Source organism: Globicephala melas, chromosome 7 (assembly GCF_963455315.2).
Source record: "Globicephala melas chromosome 7, mGloMel1.2, whole genome shotgun sequence".
Lineage (NCBI taxonomy): Eukaryota > Metazoa > Chordata > Mammalia > Artiodactyla > Delphinidae > Globicephala > Globicephala melas.
The window spans coordinates 37,616,488-37,635,342 of record NC_083320.1 but is presented as its reverse complement, the minus strand read 5'-3'; the positions used below and the strand labels follow the sequence as shown (position 1 = coordinate 37,635,342).

The following is an 18,855-nucleotide window of genomic DNA, read 5'->3' as shown; positions in this document are numbered from 1 at the left end:
TGAAATGTCTTAAAATACTTTCACAGAAAAAAAATCTGGGCAAAATTCAGTCTTCCTTTAATCAATATTGATTCCCTTCCCTTCCTTCATTCCATACCCAACAACCCTCTGGCATTAATTACCCTTCCCTTGTTTCCTCAGATCAGCAAGGGAACTTACTAGTTCGTTCCCTACACGAATGCGTGTTTGCATCAATTTGTTCAGTAAATCTGTTGTGAGTAGCTGCTCTCTGCCACATGGTGGGTATACAGTGGTGAAGGATTCTTACAGTCTACTCACATGGAGCTTGATTATGCCTTCACACAGGTAAAGTATTTTTCCACGTATAAATGAGGTATCTTCCCAGATCATAAGTAGTTTGTATATAATTATGTACCTTTGGGGACTTCCCTGGCGGTCCAGTGGTTGAGACTCCGCGCTTCCACTGCAAGGGGGCGTGGGTTTGGTCCCCGGTCAGGGAATTAAGATCCCGCGTGCCAAGCGGCACAGCCAAAAAAAGAAAAAAATAAATTATGCACCTTTTAAAAAACAAAGTTTTTTTTTAAGTGGCAAAGATAAGACCCCAGATATTTTCTCTTTTTCCCTGTACAGTATTACTACACTTTTAATGGAAATAAGAACTTGTACTTTACCACTATTCTTAAAGTGCCATAAAGTAGACTTAGGTTTAGAATCTAACTTAGTGGTTGGGTGTAACTGGACTGGTATTATGATAGTATGTACATGGTATTTTGGTTAGGGAACCCAGGAATGCCCAAATATTGCCTTGACCTAGCCATCCCTTTGACCCATGAGGTTCCCCAAGTATTGTCAGAACACAAGTCTTGGTAAGTGGTAGAGACAAACCCATGCATTCTGGCTCAAATATGTATGCTTTTGTGTTTGCTCTGAAGTCTGTGACCTGTGGACTTAAAATTTGGCATCTGTGCTTTCCATATCTTAAGAGGGAAAACACCACCACCTTTATAAACCTCTTGAATTGGCATCTGGTCAGTGAAATCTGAGGGGAAGACTGATGGGATAGGACTTGATAGATAAGATTTTTATCTCTGTGGAAAGAAACTTGGAAGAGAAACTTCTCTTCCTTGGTTTTTGCCTGGTTGCGTGAGGATGTGAAGTTTGCAGCTACATCTGCCATCTTTTCACAAAAAGGGAAGAGGCGATGATTCCAGAAAAGCCAATTCAGAACCCTAACATCAAGGGTTGAATGAACCAACCTTGTAGTGGGCACTTCTGGTTACATGAGAGAACAGACCTTGAGTGTCTAAGTCACTTAGAGTTAGGTATTCAGTTACTTGCAGCCACCCTTTCATCCTGCTCCAATCTGAACTGGTTGCTCTCCACGCTGTTGCTGTTGTGCAAGTGTAATTCCCTAATCATCCTAGGATTTCCCTTCACCTCTCTCTTCTTGGGGTTCCTATTTCCTGGATCTTTGGCTTCCTTTTTATTTTTTAACTCTCAAAATGCTGAGGAAATCCTCTAGTGGCTTCCTAAGAAAGGGCGAATGGGAGCTAAATTTTTAGAATCCCTGAGTATCTGAAGATGTCATTGTTTTATATTCACACTTGATTGAGTATAGAACGCCACATTAAAAATAATCCCTCCCATCCCCCATAATTTGAAAATCTGACTTCATTGTATTCTGGCACCTGGTACTGCTCTTGAGAAGTCTGATGCCATTCTTATAACCAGTACTTCGTTTTAGCATCCTTTTTTTGGTCTCTAGAAGCTTTTAAAATCTACTCTTTAACTTGGGTAGTCTGAAAATGCATGCTGATCGGTCGTGTTGCCCTGTGTTTTATTAATTGTGCAGGGCAACTTACAGATCCTTTCAGTCACAGGCTCATTTCTTTGAGTCCTGGGGAATTTCCTTCAATTATTTGTTTGATAATTTCCTCCTATCCATATTCTCTGGTTCTTTCATTCAGGAATTCCTGAGTATTTAGACATTTTATTTCTTGTATTAAATCCGTATCTTCTTTCCTCCTATTTTCCATCTGTTTTTCTTCTGCCTTTTAGATTTCTTCAATTCTGTCTTTCAGACCTTTCAGTTAATTTTATATTTGCCATAGTTTTAATTTCCAAGATTTTTTTGGTTTGTTTTCTAATTGTTCCTTTATTTCATAGCTTTCTTCTTTTAAGGAAACAAGATCTCATCTTTCTTAAGATACTAAGTTTCCCTTAGGCTCCTTCTGGGTTTTGCTATTCTCACATTGAAGGCTTCCTCGACTGTCTAATGGTTCTTGTTTGTCCGTTAATATTTGAAGGCAAGTTACTATACGGTTTACTGGAATTAAGAGGGGGCATATTGACTGGTGAGTTTCACTGTGAGGTGACCGGGTGAGCCAGCCTTTTCACTGGCAGACTCCCCAAATGGCAGAATCTAGAGGTCTTTTTTCACGGTTTTCCTACATAAGGATTCTATCTCTTGCCCTAGAGAAATATGGGGCTGGGAATAGGAAGAGGGACAGATGGAGTAGAAATAATGCCTGGCTGTTGGCATTCTGAAAGTTTAGTAAGGGACTGAGGGTCTCACAGTTTGGAATGTAGGCTTTCCCTTAATCTTTTAGGTCCCTCTCTTACCCCAGCTCTCTGCTCTTTCTGGTGTCCCAGGCTGAGGTTCATTCCTATTCAATTTCCACAGAGAATTAACTGTAGGCAATAGTTACCTGGTGGTGTGGGAAACGGGAGGAGACCTAGGAGTCCAATATCTCAGTAATCCTTCAGCTAATTTCACCCTCATTTCCACTCCCACACTTGGCCTTACCTGATTCCCTAGACTCCCAGTATCCAATGAGTCCAAATGCTAAATCTCTGGGGAAGTTCTGTGGTACTAAGTACCTTGTTTCTTGTATTCCTTCTTCAGGTTCTTAGGTTATAATTATATCAACTCTAAGTCACATCACTTATCCATCAACTTTCTAACTTCCTATAGATCCACTGATATCCCTCATCTACTCCTTCCCCTCAGTTGCCCTGGAATTCCTTACATGTTGGTAAGGACCATTCTTTGAGTTTGTTGTTCTTTTAAATGTCAGAGGGGCTTTGCAGCAAGGGGTAAAATACTTTTATTTGTACCTTGTTTAATGTCTAATTTATTAATCTATGAATTTATTAATGAAATTTCTTTTAAAATTAAATAGCATTTCTCTAGATATTCACATACTGCTTATATAACTGATCAATCTGAGTGTATGAAATTAAAATAAATTTCCCTGAACATTTAAATATTATAGATTCAAAGACTTCTAATTAATTAAAATTGCATTTAATTAAAATTGCAAATTCAATATATCAGATTCTCTTGAATGTCTTAAACGTGTTGAGACAGAAAACCCCACAGTTATAATGATATAGTAATAATATTTACACATAAATGATATGAGTGTTACTATTTCAGCTTCTTATATTTATTATTTCTATTTCTCCTGAGGTTGCCTGTTTGAGAGTTTTTTATATCCTTCTGGACATTCAGTATATTAGTTAGACTCAAGAAGACACCATCTTAGACCAGCTGAGGTTGCAGGATGTTGGTAACCGACTGTTAGGTTCTTGGTGGGGATGTGTAACCTGGCAGCACAGGCCAATGTGATTCTGAGCCTTGAATCTTAGGGTGAGTCCCTTCTTTTTTTGTTTTTTGGCTGTGCCACGTGGCTTGTGGGATCTTAGTTCCCCAACCAGGGATGGAACCCTGGCCCTCGGCAGTGAAAGCGAGGTGTCCTAACCACTGGACCACCAGGGAATTCTGTTTGTTTTTTTTTAATTGAAGTATAGTTGATTTACAATGCTGTGTTAATTACTGCTGTACAGCAAAGTGGTTCAGTTATATATATATATATATATATATACACACACACACACACATACACATTCTTTTTTTAATGTTCTTTTACATTATGGTTTAATCATAAGATATTGAATATAGTTCTGTGTGCTATACAATAGGACCTTGTTGTTTATCCTTTTTGTATCAAAACTTGTTACATCATGAGGTTCTTACATCCTTTGTGTTTCAGAGATTTTAATGCCTAGAAACTTGGTATCTTTCCTGGAAATGAAGTACTCTTCAAGTTTTGTGTGGTTGTCAGTACCTAACTTGTGTTGTGATATTTTGACCCGATTTGTCAGTATAAATAGAAAATGTCTCACGAATGTATCAACATTCATGAGGTTCTTGAGTTCAGCTCCAATGTTTCATTCTTTGGGAGGTTAACTTCAAATTTTAAATTCTGGGGAATTTGGAAAATTTATTATCTTAAAACCCATTTTTGGATGTTCTTTCATTTGATTATTCATGACCAGTGCTAGTTGGTTACTGGACTCCCCTTCTACTGATTATGATATGAGACTACCAATACTGCTCGTTCTTCCTACCCTTGGTTCAGTTCCTACTTTCTTTCTTTGGTTCTCTCACTATTATTTTACTCCTTCCTGTCTTTACTTGTATAGAAACACAAATATAATCTATACTTTATAACCAGGTACATACTTATATATTCTGGCTTCGTAACATCAGTAGGGCATTAAACATACAATATTCACTAGTTTATATTGGAAGTATCTTTTTCTAGTCTTCACATTCACTTCCTTCTTTTGAATATCATCATGAACTCTTGGCTTTGTTCTAATTCACTATCATTATCTGTTATTACTGACACTCAAAATGTCCTAACTTGGCCAGTGGAAACCCTTTGGGTTAGTTTAAAAACAAACAAAAAAACTGCCCTGGATATTTTTGAAAGTATTCTTGCTGTCAGGCAGCGACAGGGTGTTCCAGATTCATCCTGATTTTTTTTTCTGTCCCAAGGCATGGACTCCACTGCTATTCAAAGAATCCTATTCCCGTTTGGTGGAAACCAGTATTAGAGACAAAAATCAGGTGCTACGGATGTGCCCAGGAATTGGTGATGGGCACCAATGCTGTCAATGATATCGTTAGGCCATTTTTTGGTGACAAAGATAGAGACCTTTTTTCTTTGGCTGCGTGTTGTGGCTTGCAGGATCTTAGTTCCCCGACCAGGAATTGAACCAGGCCCCTGCAGTGAAAGCGCTGAGTCCTAACCACTGGACCGCCAGGGAATTCCTCAAAGATAGAGATCTTTGAAGGCTACTAAATTCACAATGATTATCTTCAATTTGGTAGTTAACTATACTCCATTTTTCTTAAAATTTTTGGTTTCATCAACCACTTACTCCAATATAGACAGTCCCTTATATTTAACCCAGTTCGAGAATCATCAGTTCAGAGATGCTCTTGTTTGCAAGGACCAGGGAGATACCTCTAGTCATGTGCCCCAAGACATGTTTTAGGTTTGAGATTCTCTAACACTTAAGCCTACCTGGAACTGCCCAGATTGCAGTAGAAAAAATCTATTTTCTCAACTCTTTTCCTGAAATAGCAGGATCTGACTTCATAGTGGCATTCCTTTTTCCTTGATTACTCCTTTATCCATTTTTAAAGCAGATCCGGCTGTCTTTATAAAAGTTCACCTCCATGGTCAGGGCTAAATATTGGGTGTGTTTGTGTCCCCTCCATGCCCCTTTTCTCTCTCAGGCTCATAGATTTGTAACACACTCCTGCAAAATTTTTGCCTTGAAAAGCCTGTGCTGTTCAAATAAATCCTGCTCGCTTTCACAGCAAGGCAATTGGGGCCTGGACATTATATCGTTATTTTGTGTGGTTTCCCAAGGGATTTCCATGAGTGCAGGTATCCTGAGATCTACCATTCCTGCTTCCTCACCTAGTCACTAGCATCTTTAGTCTTGACCAAATGGTATTTGAAGGAACCATCTTGATCCTTGATACTCTTGGTATAAATACCTTATACCAAGGTATTTCTAGGTACAGGATTTTAGTCTTGACCAAATGGTACCTGAAGGAACCATCTTGATCCTTGATACTCTTGCTCCTCTCTGTCATCTCTCCAAAACTGCCATCACCTTGTGCAGTTATTCTAGTCAAAGGGAAAAGGGAATTGCCCCATTTATCTGTATTGATTTCTCTGGCTGCAGCTTTCGGGTTTTTTAAAATTGCCTAGATCCTGGCTTAGGGGTTCATTCCAGGCTTGTTCTTTGGTTTAAGCTCTTCAATTAAACCCTGGTTCAAATCTGGGGTCTACCACTTAATAGCTCTGAGACTTTGTGTAAATTACTTAACCATTCAGAGCCTCGGTTTACTAACTGTAGCATAGGCTTGATAAGTAATTCCTAATCCAAGTTTGTTCTAAGGGTTAAAATAATCCAAGGACTGGGCTTCCCTGGTGGCGCAGTGGTTTAGAGTCCGCCTGCCGATGCAGGGGACACGGGTTCGTGCCCCGGTACGGGAAGATCCCACATGCCACGGAGCGGCTGGGCCCGTGAGCCATGGCCGCTGAGCCTGCGCGTCCGGAGCCTGTGCTCCACAACAGGAGAGGCCACAACAGTGAGAGGCCCGCGTACCGCAAAAAAAAAAAAAAAAAAAATCCAAGGACTTAGCCCAGGGCCTAGCACATAACACCTAGTAAATTTTCCTCTCCTGTTGATCTCTTTAGGCTCTAGTCATTCTCTCTGATCAAACAGCAACCAGGAAAAAAAAAAAGCACCTAGAAATCTTTCAAGTCCCAGTGTTTCTCATTTCTTACACCTATTCTTCTACTCATTTCGTTTGGCCTTTAAAATACAAACTATATAAAACCATTCCCCATGGCTTCTCTTTTCCTCCAACCCTTGATACTACTAGCTAGGTTGCCTTTTGCCACTTGAATAACCGTAAGTACAGTCTAGACAAGTTTTGTTTAAAATGCCTTTTATTCATTCAGTCAGTCCCCTCTAATCTCTTGTCATTTTTTCTAACCCAACCAAGTTAACAAAGCGAAGGTATTTCTAGGTACAGGATTTCAAGTGATTTTGACTTTTGATCTGTGATGGACTTTATTTTTCCTTCTATTCCTGTCCAAACTATTCATACTAGATAAGGAAAGTAGAAACATTTGCCTCAGTGCCTTATACCAGACCTCTTAGCAGCAACCCCAGGGCCAAACTGAGCAACAGACTGGAGTTCCTTACCACCGAGCAGATCGATTCTATAGCTCCAAGATAAAACTACATTCTTGACACAGGTTAAAGTAAAAAAACTTTATGTTCTTGTTGCATAAGATCTTGTGCTTTAAATTAGAAAGCAACGTTCTTTCTATCTTGCAAATCAGTATCTGTCCCCAACACACACACACACACACACACACACACACGGATGCACACACAGCTGTTTTAAAAGCCATACTTCTATACTGTTTTATCTAATAAAGACCAAGTGCATTGAGACTGAAACCCATTTCAAGTTCTTATAAAGGTGATCACACTGGGCTGTGCATTATCAAGTTGTGGATGCCCTTCCCTGCTATTCATTATGCTTGAATGGCACACCTCTCCTTTCCACTGAAGTACACTCATACTGTAAACCCTGCCCTCCTCACTTGTGGGTACCTAGCAGGGAACCCACTGCTTATCTGTGATGCTGAGACTCCGGAACAGTAACCATAACCCTTAAAAGAAACAAGCTCCCCTTTTCTTTATGGCCAAACCTCAACACATACAACATTCAGAGTTGTCACCTTTCAAAATTTCCCCCATTACCAATGTAATAATATAATCCAGTCTGCAGCAAAGATAAACAGAGAAACATAAGGAAACTATAGGGAGAATAACATTTTAACACTTGGGTCAAACCTTACCTTACCCCTCCCTCTTCAATTGGCTTTCTTTCATTCCTCATATCCTCTAGATCACAGAAAGGCTAACACAATTAACTTTAAACAATTTTTATTACACAAAGGTTGTCACATGATTGGATATTGCTCTACTCTGTACACAATTATTCTTACTCTCCACAGAAAGGCTGCTTCTTAACTTCTCATCTGTTGATGGCAATCACTAAAATCCTGATTTTAACAGAATAGTAGTAAAAATGCCTCAGTGATTTAAGTTGAAAGCAGTACATTGGTGCATGGCTCTTATACTCATTTACCAGGAATGTACAAATGTCTTTATTCAAAAATACAAAATAAATTATCTGTAGGCATGGACAATGACAGCAGTAAACCATTCTATGTTGTCAACTGAAACCAGTAACTGATGGTTATAGTGATTTTCTTAAACATCAGCCAGCCTTTTCTTCAGTCATCTCCTGTAACTGACCTCTCAAAGTTATTGGTGAGGAACGCTGCCTCGAGCTTCCTCTCACAGCTCATTAATGATGGTAAAGCCCTATTCTAGGAATTAGAACATGCCACCTCCCATCCCACCTCCCATCCCACCCATTCCGCCCATTCCAGGATCCTTCTCTTCTTTAGGAATTTCTGTGACTACAACTTCTGCTGTAGTTAACAGAGAGGCCACTCCAGCAGCATCCAGTAATGCAGTTCTTACAACCTAGGAAAAAAGTTTTGATAAAATATTACTTTTCCTTAGTAAAAAATTAACAAGACTTGGGACTTCCCTGGTGGTCCAGTGGTTAAGAATCTGCCTTGCAAAAAAAAAAAAAAGAATCTGCCTTGCAATGCAGGGGACGCAGGTTCGATCCCTGGTCAGGGAACTAAGATCCCACATGCCACAGGGCAACTAAGCCCATGCGCCGCAACTACTGAGCCTGCATGCTCTGGAGCCCATGTGCCACAAGAGAGAAGCCTGTGCTCAACAAAGAGCCTGCGCACTGCACCGCAAGATCCCGTGTGCCAAAACTAAGACCCGACGCAACCAAATAAATTAATTAAAAAGAAATAAATTAACAAGACTTAATGAAGAGTTCTTGAAAGTATTTTTAGACACTGGTGAACTATTTACCTTAGTTGGATCAATGATTCCTTTTTCCACCATATTCACAAAATCTCCAAGCATAGCATCATAACCAATTTCTGAAGAACTTTGCAAAATTTTCTCAACTATCAACGATCCTTCGACACCTGCATTCTTAGCAATGGTCATTGCAGGAATTTTGAGAGCTTTTTTAATAATTTCTATACCTATAAAGAAAATAAATTTTTAGCAAATTTAGTTCTTTCCTTTGTAATTATTATAGCACAATTCTACTTGTGAGAGTACAGATTCCCCCTGAAAGATCTCTGACATCAGTGCTATTCTACTTTTGTTATTCTGGAAATTGCTTTATGACTTCTTATTCCATCTAGTGGCAGCAACAATATAATTCTAACAACAGAAAGACTAAAATCAGGCTACAAGTAAACTCATTACTAAGGTAACTTTTTACCAATTTTTTGATCTTCATTAGCTGGAGTTATTGAATCCAAGGCTGGAAGGCACCGAAGCAGGGCACAGCCCCCTCCCAAAACAATGCCTTCTTCAACAGCAGCTCGTGTAGCATTAAGGGCATCTGTAACTCTGTCTTTCTTTTCATTCACTTCAACATCACTTGTCCCACCAACCTAAAGATTAAAAAAGAATTCCAGTTAGCATGTCTTCTCCCATTCAAGAAGCTGACTGCCAAAAGAGTCATTAAAAAGCACCTAGTTTACTTAAAAAGCAATTTTAAAAAGGTTGCCTATTTGTTACAAGTAACTACGTGATTAAACAGCTAATAGTGTCTCACAAGTCAGACTCTAGACTAATTATTAACAAAACATCTGTTCCCACACAACTCACCCACTACAAGTTCAATTCTGGCTTTAAGGAAGGAATGTTTCAGTAAAGCAATTTTATATAATAAATATCTCCACAAGGAAGTTGATTCCCTAAGTATTTTGGTTACATACCACAGAAACAGTCATCTTGGGCTTAGAACCCAAGAAGCTTATTTATAACAATGCATCTTACCTTTAGCACAGCAACACCATCTGAGAGTTTTGCCAGACGTTCATTCAATTTTTCCTTTTCATATTCACTAGTTGTAATATCTAACTGCTCGATGATTTCTTGAATACGCTTTTCAATTTGAGCCTTGTCACCTTTTCCTTTCAAGAGCATGGCATCGTCTTTGGTCACAATGACCTCTCCAACTTTTCCTAAGTCATGAGGCTGAACATCTTCCAGATTTAGAGTTAGTCCTTCTTCTCCAAATACCTACAAAAACATTTTAAAGAATGAACAAATTACAGATTACAGGTTTTTTCATTACACCAAGTTCATTGGTAATATATCCTACAGGTATTTTGATAAAAGAAACATCTTGCAATACTGTGTTTCTTTGAAATGTGAGATTTCGAGACCAAAGCTAGACTAAACAGTCTGAATATAGTCTTTCATGACATTTCCAACTTCTCACTTAATTCTCAATTATTAACTTTGAGAAAACTGTGAACTCAGAAAACTCACCTAAGGCCATACTTTTGGTGCAACCAAAACTAGACCCTAGGCCTAACTCTTAGATCCCATCCATGTCTTTTCTACTACATTCTTGAAAACAGGTTAGTCAGTAAGCCCATTCTTGGGCCAGACTCTTGGCGAGTTAAAAAGGGACCTTATCACTATTTAACCCAATCTCTGCCTCCCAAACATCTAATAAAAACACAGATTAAGTAAACATTTCAGATGGTAGTATCTGACTATGAAAATGTGAATTCTGCCTATAAATTTCAGACCAGGATGTATAAATAACATTCAGTAAACCAACATCACATTTATTTTACTTACTGCACCACCAGTAGCAATAGCCATGTCTTTAAGCTGGTTCTTTCTATTGTCACCAAAACCTGGAGCTTTGACTGCTACAACCTGAAGACCAACTTTCAGCCTGTTAAGAAGTTATTAATAAGATTTAAATTTTATAAAAATGTCTGTCTACTTCAAGTTCTGACAACTAAGGTTACTTAGGAAACTACACTTTAAAAAGATTTTTATTTTTTGCTCCCTAGCAACTTTTGGTCAAGTTGAGACAGGAAAGGGCAATTTTCCATTTATCCATATTTGCCAGTATCTGCTTACCTTCTTAATAAACTGTTAACCTTACGTGCTGACCTTTCCAGTTGAAAACATGTAAATAGTGATAACTATTTTATAGTTTGTGAAAATCAGAATTACTATATATTAAATTTGGAGATCATCTAATCAGCATTTACCCTTAACCCATGGGTTCCATTTAGTATTAGATTAAGTTGCTATTAAAGTCAAGATTGAGCAGTTTCTTCTTTTTTATTGAAGTATAGTTGATTTACAATACTATATATTTCACACAGTGACTCAGAATTTTTAAAGTTACATACTCCATTTATAGTTATATAATACTGGCTATATTCCGAGCAAGCAGTATTTTTAATTCAGTTCGTTTATAAATGTAAATATTGCTGGGAGTATCATTAAGCTTACCTACATTTTAATCAGGTAATGAATACTCAGAATATACATTTTAAAAATGCCCATTTGAGACCAGACTGAAATGGAAGGAATGTACAAACTAAGAACTGGTCAATTTTATTAAGGAGCCAAATAAAAATCAGAGGGTTACTTAACCTCTGATGATATGTGAAGTAAACTGGAGATACAACTTTACAGCTACCAGTAAAATGGCTCAATGAAAACTCTTCAGGCCTACTGTTTTTCTATTTCAGCTTCAAATCCCACAATCTCTAGGGCTTTTTCATAATCCCAAAAGCATATCCAGTCTACAAACATTCCAGAATAAGTAAACTCACTTAGGTCAAAGTACTCAATTCTCTAATATATACCTATTTCATTTGTGCATTTCCATTACAATGAAAATTGGAGACTCATTTCTAATGTACCTCAGTTCTAAGATTAGGAATAATATGTATTTTCACAATGCCCTAAAATTCTGTTTATAGCGTTAACACTATCTATCTTAAAGTAAAAAGTAATACATTAAACTATAGATTAAAAAAATTAAAAGAATAGACCTCAACTTACTTTAGGTTGAGTACCAATTTCTCTATTTCAGACTACTCATTAACAAAATTTTCCTTTTAACAGATAGTAGTTGTTTACCTCTTCCCATGAAAAATTGTAATTGTGAAAATATTTTTTTCCAGAAGTCTTTTTGTAAAAAAAAAGAATAAAACTCAAGTCATTTATCTTCAAAACAACTGTAAACACTTAGGCTATCTTACGAGAAAGTTGCACAAAACATTAAGGACTCTGGGACCCCATTCAAAAAAGACAGAATCATAACTGGACTAAGGGTTCATGATTCACACTAATATTATACAAACACAAGTAGTTCAATGTGAAGGTACATAATGGAGATTTCAAACATCAATACAAGTAACTGCCTTCCACACAGAAACGTAAACCAAATGCCACTGCCTATTACCTATTCAAAACGAGTGTACTTAGAGCCTCTCCATCCACGTCTTCAGCAATTATGACCAAGGGCTTACGGTGAGCATTGGCAATTTCAAGAGCAGGAACAATGGACTGGACACTAGAAATTTTCTTTTCACTTAACAGAACATAGGCATCTTGGAATTCACATTTCTGACCTGCAAAAGCAAAGAACATTTCTAACCAACTTTAGAACATTATCCTGAAAATGACTGCGATTTAGAAAAACCTCTAAACCAAAGCTCCAGTACACTTTAAAAGTGATTGATGAGTTCATGTTTTTCCTTTCATTTCTCATATACATGAACTTTCTTTTATTTATTTATTCACTGTTATTCATCACTGATTGGGTGCCAGTGCCAGGCACTGTTCTAGACTCTTGAGGTAGATCAGTGGGAAAAAAAGTGAAAATAAAACTCTGCCCTTTAGAAGTTTTCATTCAAGTAGGAGAAGAGAGTAATAAATAAATATATAACTATTATAAATAATACATAAGTGAATTTGCCATTACTGCCCCAGTCCCCTGGTGAGCTCTCAGTCTGCTTCTAAAGGTGTCGGATCACAACCTTTTCCATTGTGTCTGATGATGCTTTCTTCCAATTTGCATTTTTCTCCTCATCCCTGTTCAGATGCAATGGATGTGTGGTGGTCTAGTTTAGGGGCACCAGCTCCTTTCTGCTTAATGGTAAGTTGTTCCAAGTAGATAACTTATTCCAGAATCATCTTGTCATAATTATTCTACATCAAACTTCTATTTCTCTGCTCACCCTCAAAACCTGTCTAACTTCTTGCTCACGCCAGTCCACACTGGTGCAGCCGTGCAGCATTTTCCAGTGTGTTCCATATTACTCTAAGTCCAAGAGAAAGACCATGAGAAAAGTGTTCTGTAATCAAGTAAGTTTAAGAAAATCCACATTCTACATCACCTATTTGGAAACTCACATTATATATGATCATTTTTAAGCCTCTAGAAGTCTCACAGTAAGAAACTGTTTGACTCTGTTCACTCAGCATGTCCAACACTTACTTTACCATAAAATAGAAACTTGCTCACATTCTACAGAACTAGTGTTTCAGAGCTCGACTTTGGGAAAATGCTGAGTGGTCGACAGCATCATAAGCAAGAAATCCATAGAAATGTGAGGAACATATGAATTTACTTTTGAGGTCTGACACTGACTAATGCCCTCAGGTTGTCACATAGCAAACTATGTTAAAAAAAAAAAAACTTAGTTACTGATTTGCTCTTACCTTTTGATGTATTAATAAAGTATGGAGAGATATACCCTCTATCAAACTTCATGCCTTCAATAATTTCTAATTCATCATTCAGTGTTTTTCCATCCTATGAAAAGTCAAAGAATTCGTTATGTGAATTTCATTAAAGAAACAAAAACTGTATAGACCAATTAACAGTCCCCACTTCTCATAAGGAATCCAGATAGGAATATGCAAATGTCCCAGGGCATCCAACTCCACTCTGCAAGAATACATGTATGCATTTGAACTAATTTTTACAGCTAGAAGGCAGTATCATCTAAGTTAGGACTGATTTACTCCCGAAGGCAAAGGTTAATATTTCACACAGAATACAGAAGGCACTCTATTCTATACAGGTGCCAATATTACACATGAAAGAATTATATGGAATATACTTTTGGAAACACATATAGATCAAATTTTTATATTTATAAAACTCAAGATTATCAGACACCTCATTTCTATGTGTCATTAAAAACGCACTTGCCTTTACTGTGATAACGCCCTTTCTTCCAACCTTTTTCATCGCATCAGAAATGATGCTGCCGATTTCTTTGTCTCCATTTGCAGAAATCGTAGCAACCTGAAACAATCAAATTGAAAGGTAAAGCTACTGTCCGCAATCAACTCCCCTCCCTTTTCTCAGTAACTTCCAAATTGATAGATCCTTGGTGGGAAGCTAGAGGGAGGGTGATGGTGGCAGTGAGAAAGAGGGAGGGGATTTTATGGCATAATAATTGTAATGAAGTATTGATCCTGTTTTCAATTTTTTAAAAAATCCAGTATTTGGCCACATTATTTTTGAAAGATATGAAATAAACACACAATTATTCTTTTAAACAAAAACAGAAAAGAGGAAATTCCTGGTGGTCCTGTGGTTAGGACTTGGAGCTTTCACTGCAGGGACCCGGGTTCAATCCTTGGTCCGGGACTAAGGTCCCACAAGCCACGTGGTGTGGCCAAAAAAACAAAAAACGAAAGAAAAAGAGAAAAGAAGGAAGCTGACCCTGTTACTTTCTTCCCCTTGGCAAACGTGGCAATATTAGAACATGACAAAATTATGCACCTTTGATAAATGGCCAAAGAACATTTTCTACACATACAAATGAGTTTTTACTCAGTCATGTAGAACTAAAATGAGAACTCATTAAGAGCCAAATTATGGGGACTTCCCTGGTGGTCCACTGGTTAAGACTCTGCACTTCCACTAAATGGGACACGGCTTCCATCCCTGGTCGGGGAAATTTCCAAATGCATTAGCAGTAAGAAAAATGCTTCCAATGTTGGTGACTGGGTAATGTTGCTATTCTGATACTGTCGTGTAATTATGGGATAAAATCACGTTACTAAAAAAAAATTCTAACTTTATCATAAAATGTTATAAAAAATCCATACCTGGGCGATCTCTTCCGGGGTTGTCACAGGTTTAGACTGCTTCTTAAGTTCAGCAATTACAGCATCAACAGCTAACATCACACCTGGTTCAAGAATAAATATTATTCTTGAATTATATGCTTATTCTCTCGTGGCTCCACATCAAGTAAAAATTCTGATTCATGTTAAGTGTTTCAATGCCTTAACGCTTATGCACTGCTTCTGTACCAGTACTTTTCCTAATCACATGGGAGTTGGATGGCATGCACTGAAACAGAAACTTTAAAAACTGTTTTAAAAAACCCCATCTGACATCCTGGGTGACTTGGTTCCTCGTTTAGCCCTACTTTCCAAATAACTAAAGTAAAACATCAAAACTGTATCATCTCTCTCTGCTCTAATCCCCATTAAACTTATTACTTTCAAGGTGAATGGTACATGCTGTAACTTCCAATAAACTTGGTTTGTGGGAGAAGCGGACCAGGGGACAAAGACACAGGGATGGATGACTGTGGACAACAGGCAACGTCTTAGTCAGATTTTCCTCTTTGCCACCCAGCACAGTGCCCACCACATAGGAATTCGATCACTACGCAAGTGATTTTTTTTTTTTTTAAGATTTTAAAAGTTTTTTTTTAGGAGAGAGGAGAAACAAGAAAGAGTCAACTTTCTAATACAATTTAACAGACAGTTCAAAACACTGTGGTGACAATGAAGAGATATTCCTACCTCTCCTGATTTCCACGGGATTAGCACCTTTGCTAATCTTCTCGAAGCCTTCCTTAGCAATGGAGCGTGCCAGTACAGTCGCAGTAGTGGTGCCATCCCCAGCCTCTTCGTTTGTGTTATTGGCAACATCTTGAACAAGTTTCGCGCCAATATTTTTATATTTATCTTTTAAGTCAATGGACTTTGCAACAGTTACACCATCTTTTGTCACTTTGGGACTTCCCCAACTCTGTTCAATAATCACCGTCCTTCCCTATTGCAGAGAAAACAGAGTCACACACTGTAAGTACTATTTAGCCTACAATACAGCAGTTTTCACAATAGGCAATTACTTCAAAGCCTTAATGCAACATCTGACAATTTTTATCCGATCTACAGCATGAATCTAAAGGGCAAGTTCATCAATGTTCTTAGTTCAGACAAAATGACCTTTGTTGCTAAGTGCATAACCTTGGATGATAACAATTTTAGAGACTTAAAAGATGTCTTCTTATACAATGATACAAGATGAACCAATACCACTTTGGTAGATTATAATGAAATTCCAGAGCAGACTTCACAAAATTCATACTTAAGTTTTGTCCAGCACCTGCTGTAATAAAACTATGAAAACTTACTTTTAAACTTGTTTTAAAATTTAGTTTCTAAAATACTAACAAGTACAATACACACTTTCAGAGTTGTTCAACATTAAATCTTAAACATGGTGCAAATAGTATTGGCAGCTTTTGAATTTGAACCAAAGCTTCTTGTGAGGCATTCATATGCTATATTTTATATAGTTTGTATCACTCTGATATTTGTACTGGCTTCAACCTGAAATGAAGCATCACTTCACCGTGCACAACCCTCAAAAAGGTCTCCTCAAATTACTTATTACCCCTCACTCATCAATCTCTTGCTAAGTGAGACTTAAAATTTTAAATGTGCTTTGGAACCAAGGGACAGTAGAAAAACATTAGGTTAAACTAGCACCTACCAGCACATACTTAAGGTATTGTGGACGTTGTATTTTTCCCTCTATGCCTGGTACTAACTACTGGGAAAGGATCCAAAATTTAACTCAAACAGGCAAACGAGATTAATTCCACCTCGAGTTTACCAATCCGTCTTGAGCTAGGAGTTACCACTGGATTACACCACACATTGTACAAAATAAAATTCCTTCTGCTTTGGCAGAAGCAGTTTATGAATACCAAAGCACTGTTCAAAAGCTTGCCGTGACTCTCGCCATCAACAAAATGTTACTCCTTTAACAATACTCTAAATTACAACAAAGTAAGAATACTGATACCTTTGGCCCCATAGTAACGGCTACAGCATCAGCTAAAAGGTCTACACCTTGAAGCATTAAGGCTCGGGCATCTGCACCAAATTTTACATCTTTGGCATAAGCCCGAGTGAGATGAGGAGCCAGTACCCTGGACACTGGCCTAATCTGGCGAAGGACTGCGGGCAATCGAAGCATTTCTGAGGGAGAAACAAGCAGATCATCAGTACAATACTAGCGCTACCCCTGGTGTGTTACAACACAAACATAACACCCGTGCATCAGAACAAGAAATGTTAGAAGCGAGCTGGGCTGACCTCTGCCAGCCACTACAGCTGGGCCTCGAAACTCGCCACCGTCCCAAAACACCAGCTGCTAGCGCAAGCCTTAAGTGGCCGCCCCACGCCTGACCTATAGCACTAGCAAAAAGCACACCCTTCTTCCCCACGGCCACCTACCCATGACGCTAAAAACGAGTTAATTTTTCAGCGCTAAAATGGCCTTGGGGGCAAATCAGCTCCAAATGTCCCCTGAAAAACCAAGCCTACAGGAAAGGAACAATTTACAAACCCAAGTGACCAGGAGAATGAAAATATTCCTAACGGTGCAAAAATCCGCTTACTAAAATGTCTTCATGTATCCACTCGGGGCTACTGCATCAGTGCAGCAGGCAAGGCCGCGAAGCTGGGGGCGGCGGCTCTGCCCACTCCGGGCGGCCCCACGCGACTTTCCATCAGGATGCCCCAGCAAGGTCAAGGGTAGATGCGCCGTACCCGATCTGTTCGCGGGGCCAAAAGCCGTTTCCACGCGCTGCGACCACCCCGCCCCCACCCCGCGGCACCCTACACCCGACCAAAGTGGCTTCCATCGGAGGGACCATGTGAATACACTTCCCCGACTCCACACCCCACCCCGGGCAAGCCCTCCCAGCTGCGCCCTGCCCGGGCGAGCGATCCACGCCGCACGTGATGGGCCCCTGCATGCACCCACGGGGCCTGGCTCAGCGAGCCCAGGCCTGCGGCGCCTTGGGGAAGCTCTGGCTCTCGCCGGCCAGCCCGCTCAGAGCAGCGGGGGAAGGCCGGCTCCGGGGTCCGAGGCGCATGGATGAGACGCCGCGTGCGGCCGCGTACCTGGGGCAGCGGCACGGCTACTGGGCGACGAGACAGGCCGTCGGTGGCGAGTGAGGGACAGAGCGCAGGTCGCACACAGCAATGAGCCCGTGTCCCCTCCCTCCGCCGCTCCCCCCGCCCCTCCGCAGCGCGCGCGCGCGCAGGCGGCTCCCACCCCCGTCCAGTCCGCCCGGGCCCTGCAATCTGCACGCGCCGCGCGCCAGGCCCGCCCCTCCCCACCGCGCCGGGCCAGGCCAGCTGGCTTAGCCCTCTCCGGCCGGTTTAGGCTAGTTCCCGGGCGGCGCGCCGTTCCAGAACTTTCCGGGAAGCGCCGGGCTCTGTGTGAGTCAAGGGTCAAATCACGTCATTTCCGGGAGAGGAGGTGAAGGGTAAGTACTCTCACCTCGGCTCGCGGCCTAGAAAAGCCTAGAAAAGCCTAGAAAGAGCTCCTCTTTCCTTCCGCCTACCGGTCCGCGCGTCAGTGGCCTGCGCAGAGCCCGGGAAACGAATCGTGGCGCGCACAGGTGCGGCCGCCCCTTTTCTGGGGGAGGGGCCGGGGGCGAGGACGAGCGCGCCTGCGCGCTAGGAGGTCTTTTTTTCGAGTTCACGTGGCAGGGGGGTCGGACTGCGGATTTCTCCTTTCGGCGGCGGCCAGAGAGCGAGAGTACGAAGTGTTGCAACCCGAGTCATGGTGAGTCCCGCGTGGGCTGGAGGCCGGCGGGCCCGGGTTGGCCTGGGGCGCACGGGGAGTCCGGACGATTCCCTTTGGGCCTGGAGGGAGGGGTAGGGGCCACTCAGAGACCCGCGCCCGCCCGAACCCTGGAGAGGCGAGGGCCCCCCCCCCGACCC

General features: G+C 40.4%; 2 protein-coding genes across 4 annotated transcripts in view; one reads left to right on the top strand and one right to left on the bottom strand.

Moving 5' to 3' along the window:
* Positions 1-7,780: 7,780 nt before the first annotated feature.
* Positions 7,781-18,549, bottom strand: HSPD1 (heat shock protein family D (Hsp60) member 1). 2 transcript variants are annotated; one of them, XM_060302098.2, is made up of 12 exons: positions 18,410-18,549; positions 16,922-17,097; positions 15,628-15,880; positions 14,920-15,002; positions 14,012-14,107; positions 13,516-13,609; positions 12,254-12,422; positions 10,621-10,720; positions 9,805-10,050; positions 9,242-9,416; positions 8,818-8,996; positions 7,781-8,406 (listed from the first exon to the last, which is right to left on the bottom strand). In XM_060302098.2, the coding sequence occupies exons 2-12, from the start codon at positions 17,093-17,095 to the stop codon at positions 8,254-8,256; spliced, it is 1,722 nt and encodes a 573-aa protein (XP_060158081.1). In that variant the 5' UTR covers positions 17,096-17,097; positions 18,410-18,549; the 3' UTR covers positions 7,781-8,253. The 2 variants fall into 2 exon arrangements, with proteins under 2 accessions (XP_060158081.1, XP_030711400.1); XM_030855540.2 differs by lacking the exon at positions 18,410-18,549 and adding an exon at positions 18,028-18,169.
* Positions 18,238-18,855, top strand: part of HSPE1 (heat shock protein family E (Hsp10) member 1) — a 40,027-nt gene continuing 39,409 nt past the window's right edge. The window contains exon 1 of one of the 2 annotated variants that reach the window (XM_060302100.2): positions 18,238-18,697. In XM_060302100.2, the coding sequence (XP_060158083.1) occupies positions 18,695-18,697 (3 nt within the window). In that variant the 5' untranslated portion in view covers positions 18,238-18,694. The remainder of the gene's footprint in view (positions 18,698-18,855) is intronic. The other variant, XM_030855579.2, reaches the window with a different exon arrangement.

Bases quoted from the DNA above. Each gene is read 5' to 3' on its own strand.
- HSPD1 (XM_060302098.2), bottom strand. From the start codon at position 17,095: ATGCTTCGATTGCCCGCAGTCCTTCGCCAGATTAGGCCAGTGTCCAGG. The intron at 14,108-14,919 runs GTATGGATTTTT...TGATTGTTTCAG, and splicing joins CCCCGGAAGAGATCGCCCAG to GTTGCTACGATTTCTGCAAA. The intron at 13,610-14,011 runs GCAAGTGCGTTT...GACTTTTCATAG, and splicing joins AGGGCGTTATCACAGTAAAG to GATGGAAAAACACTGAATGA.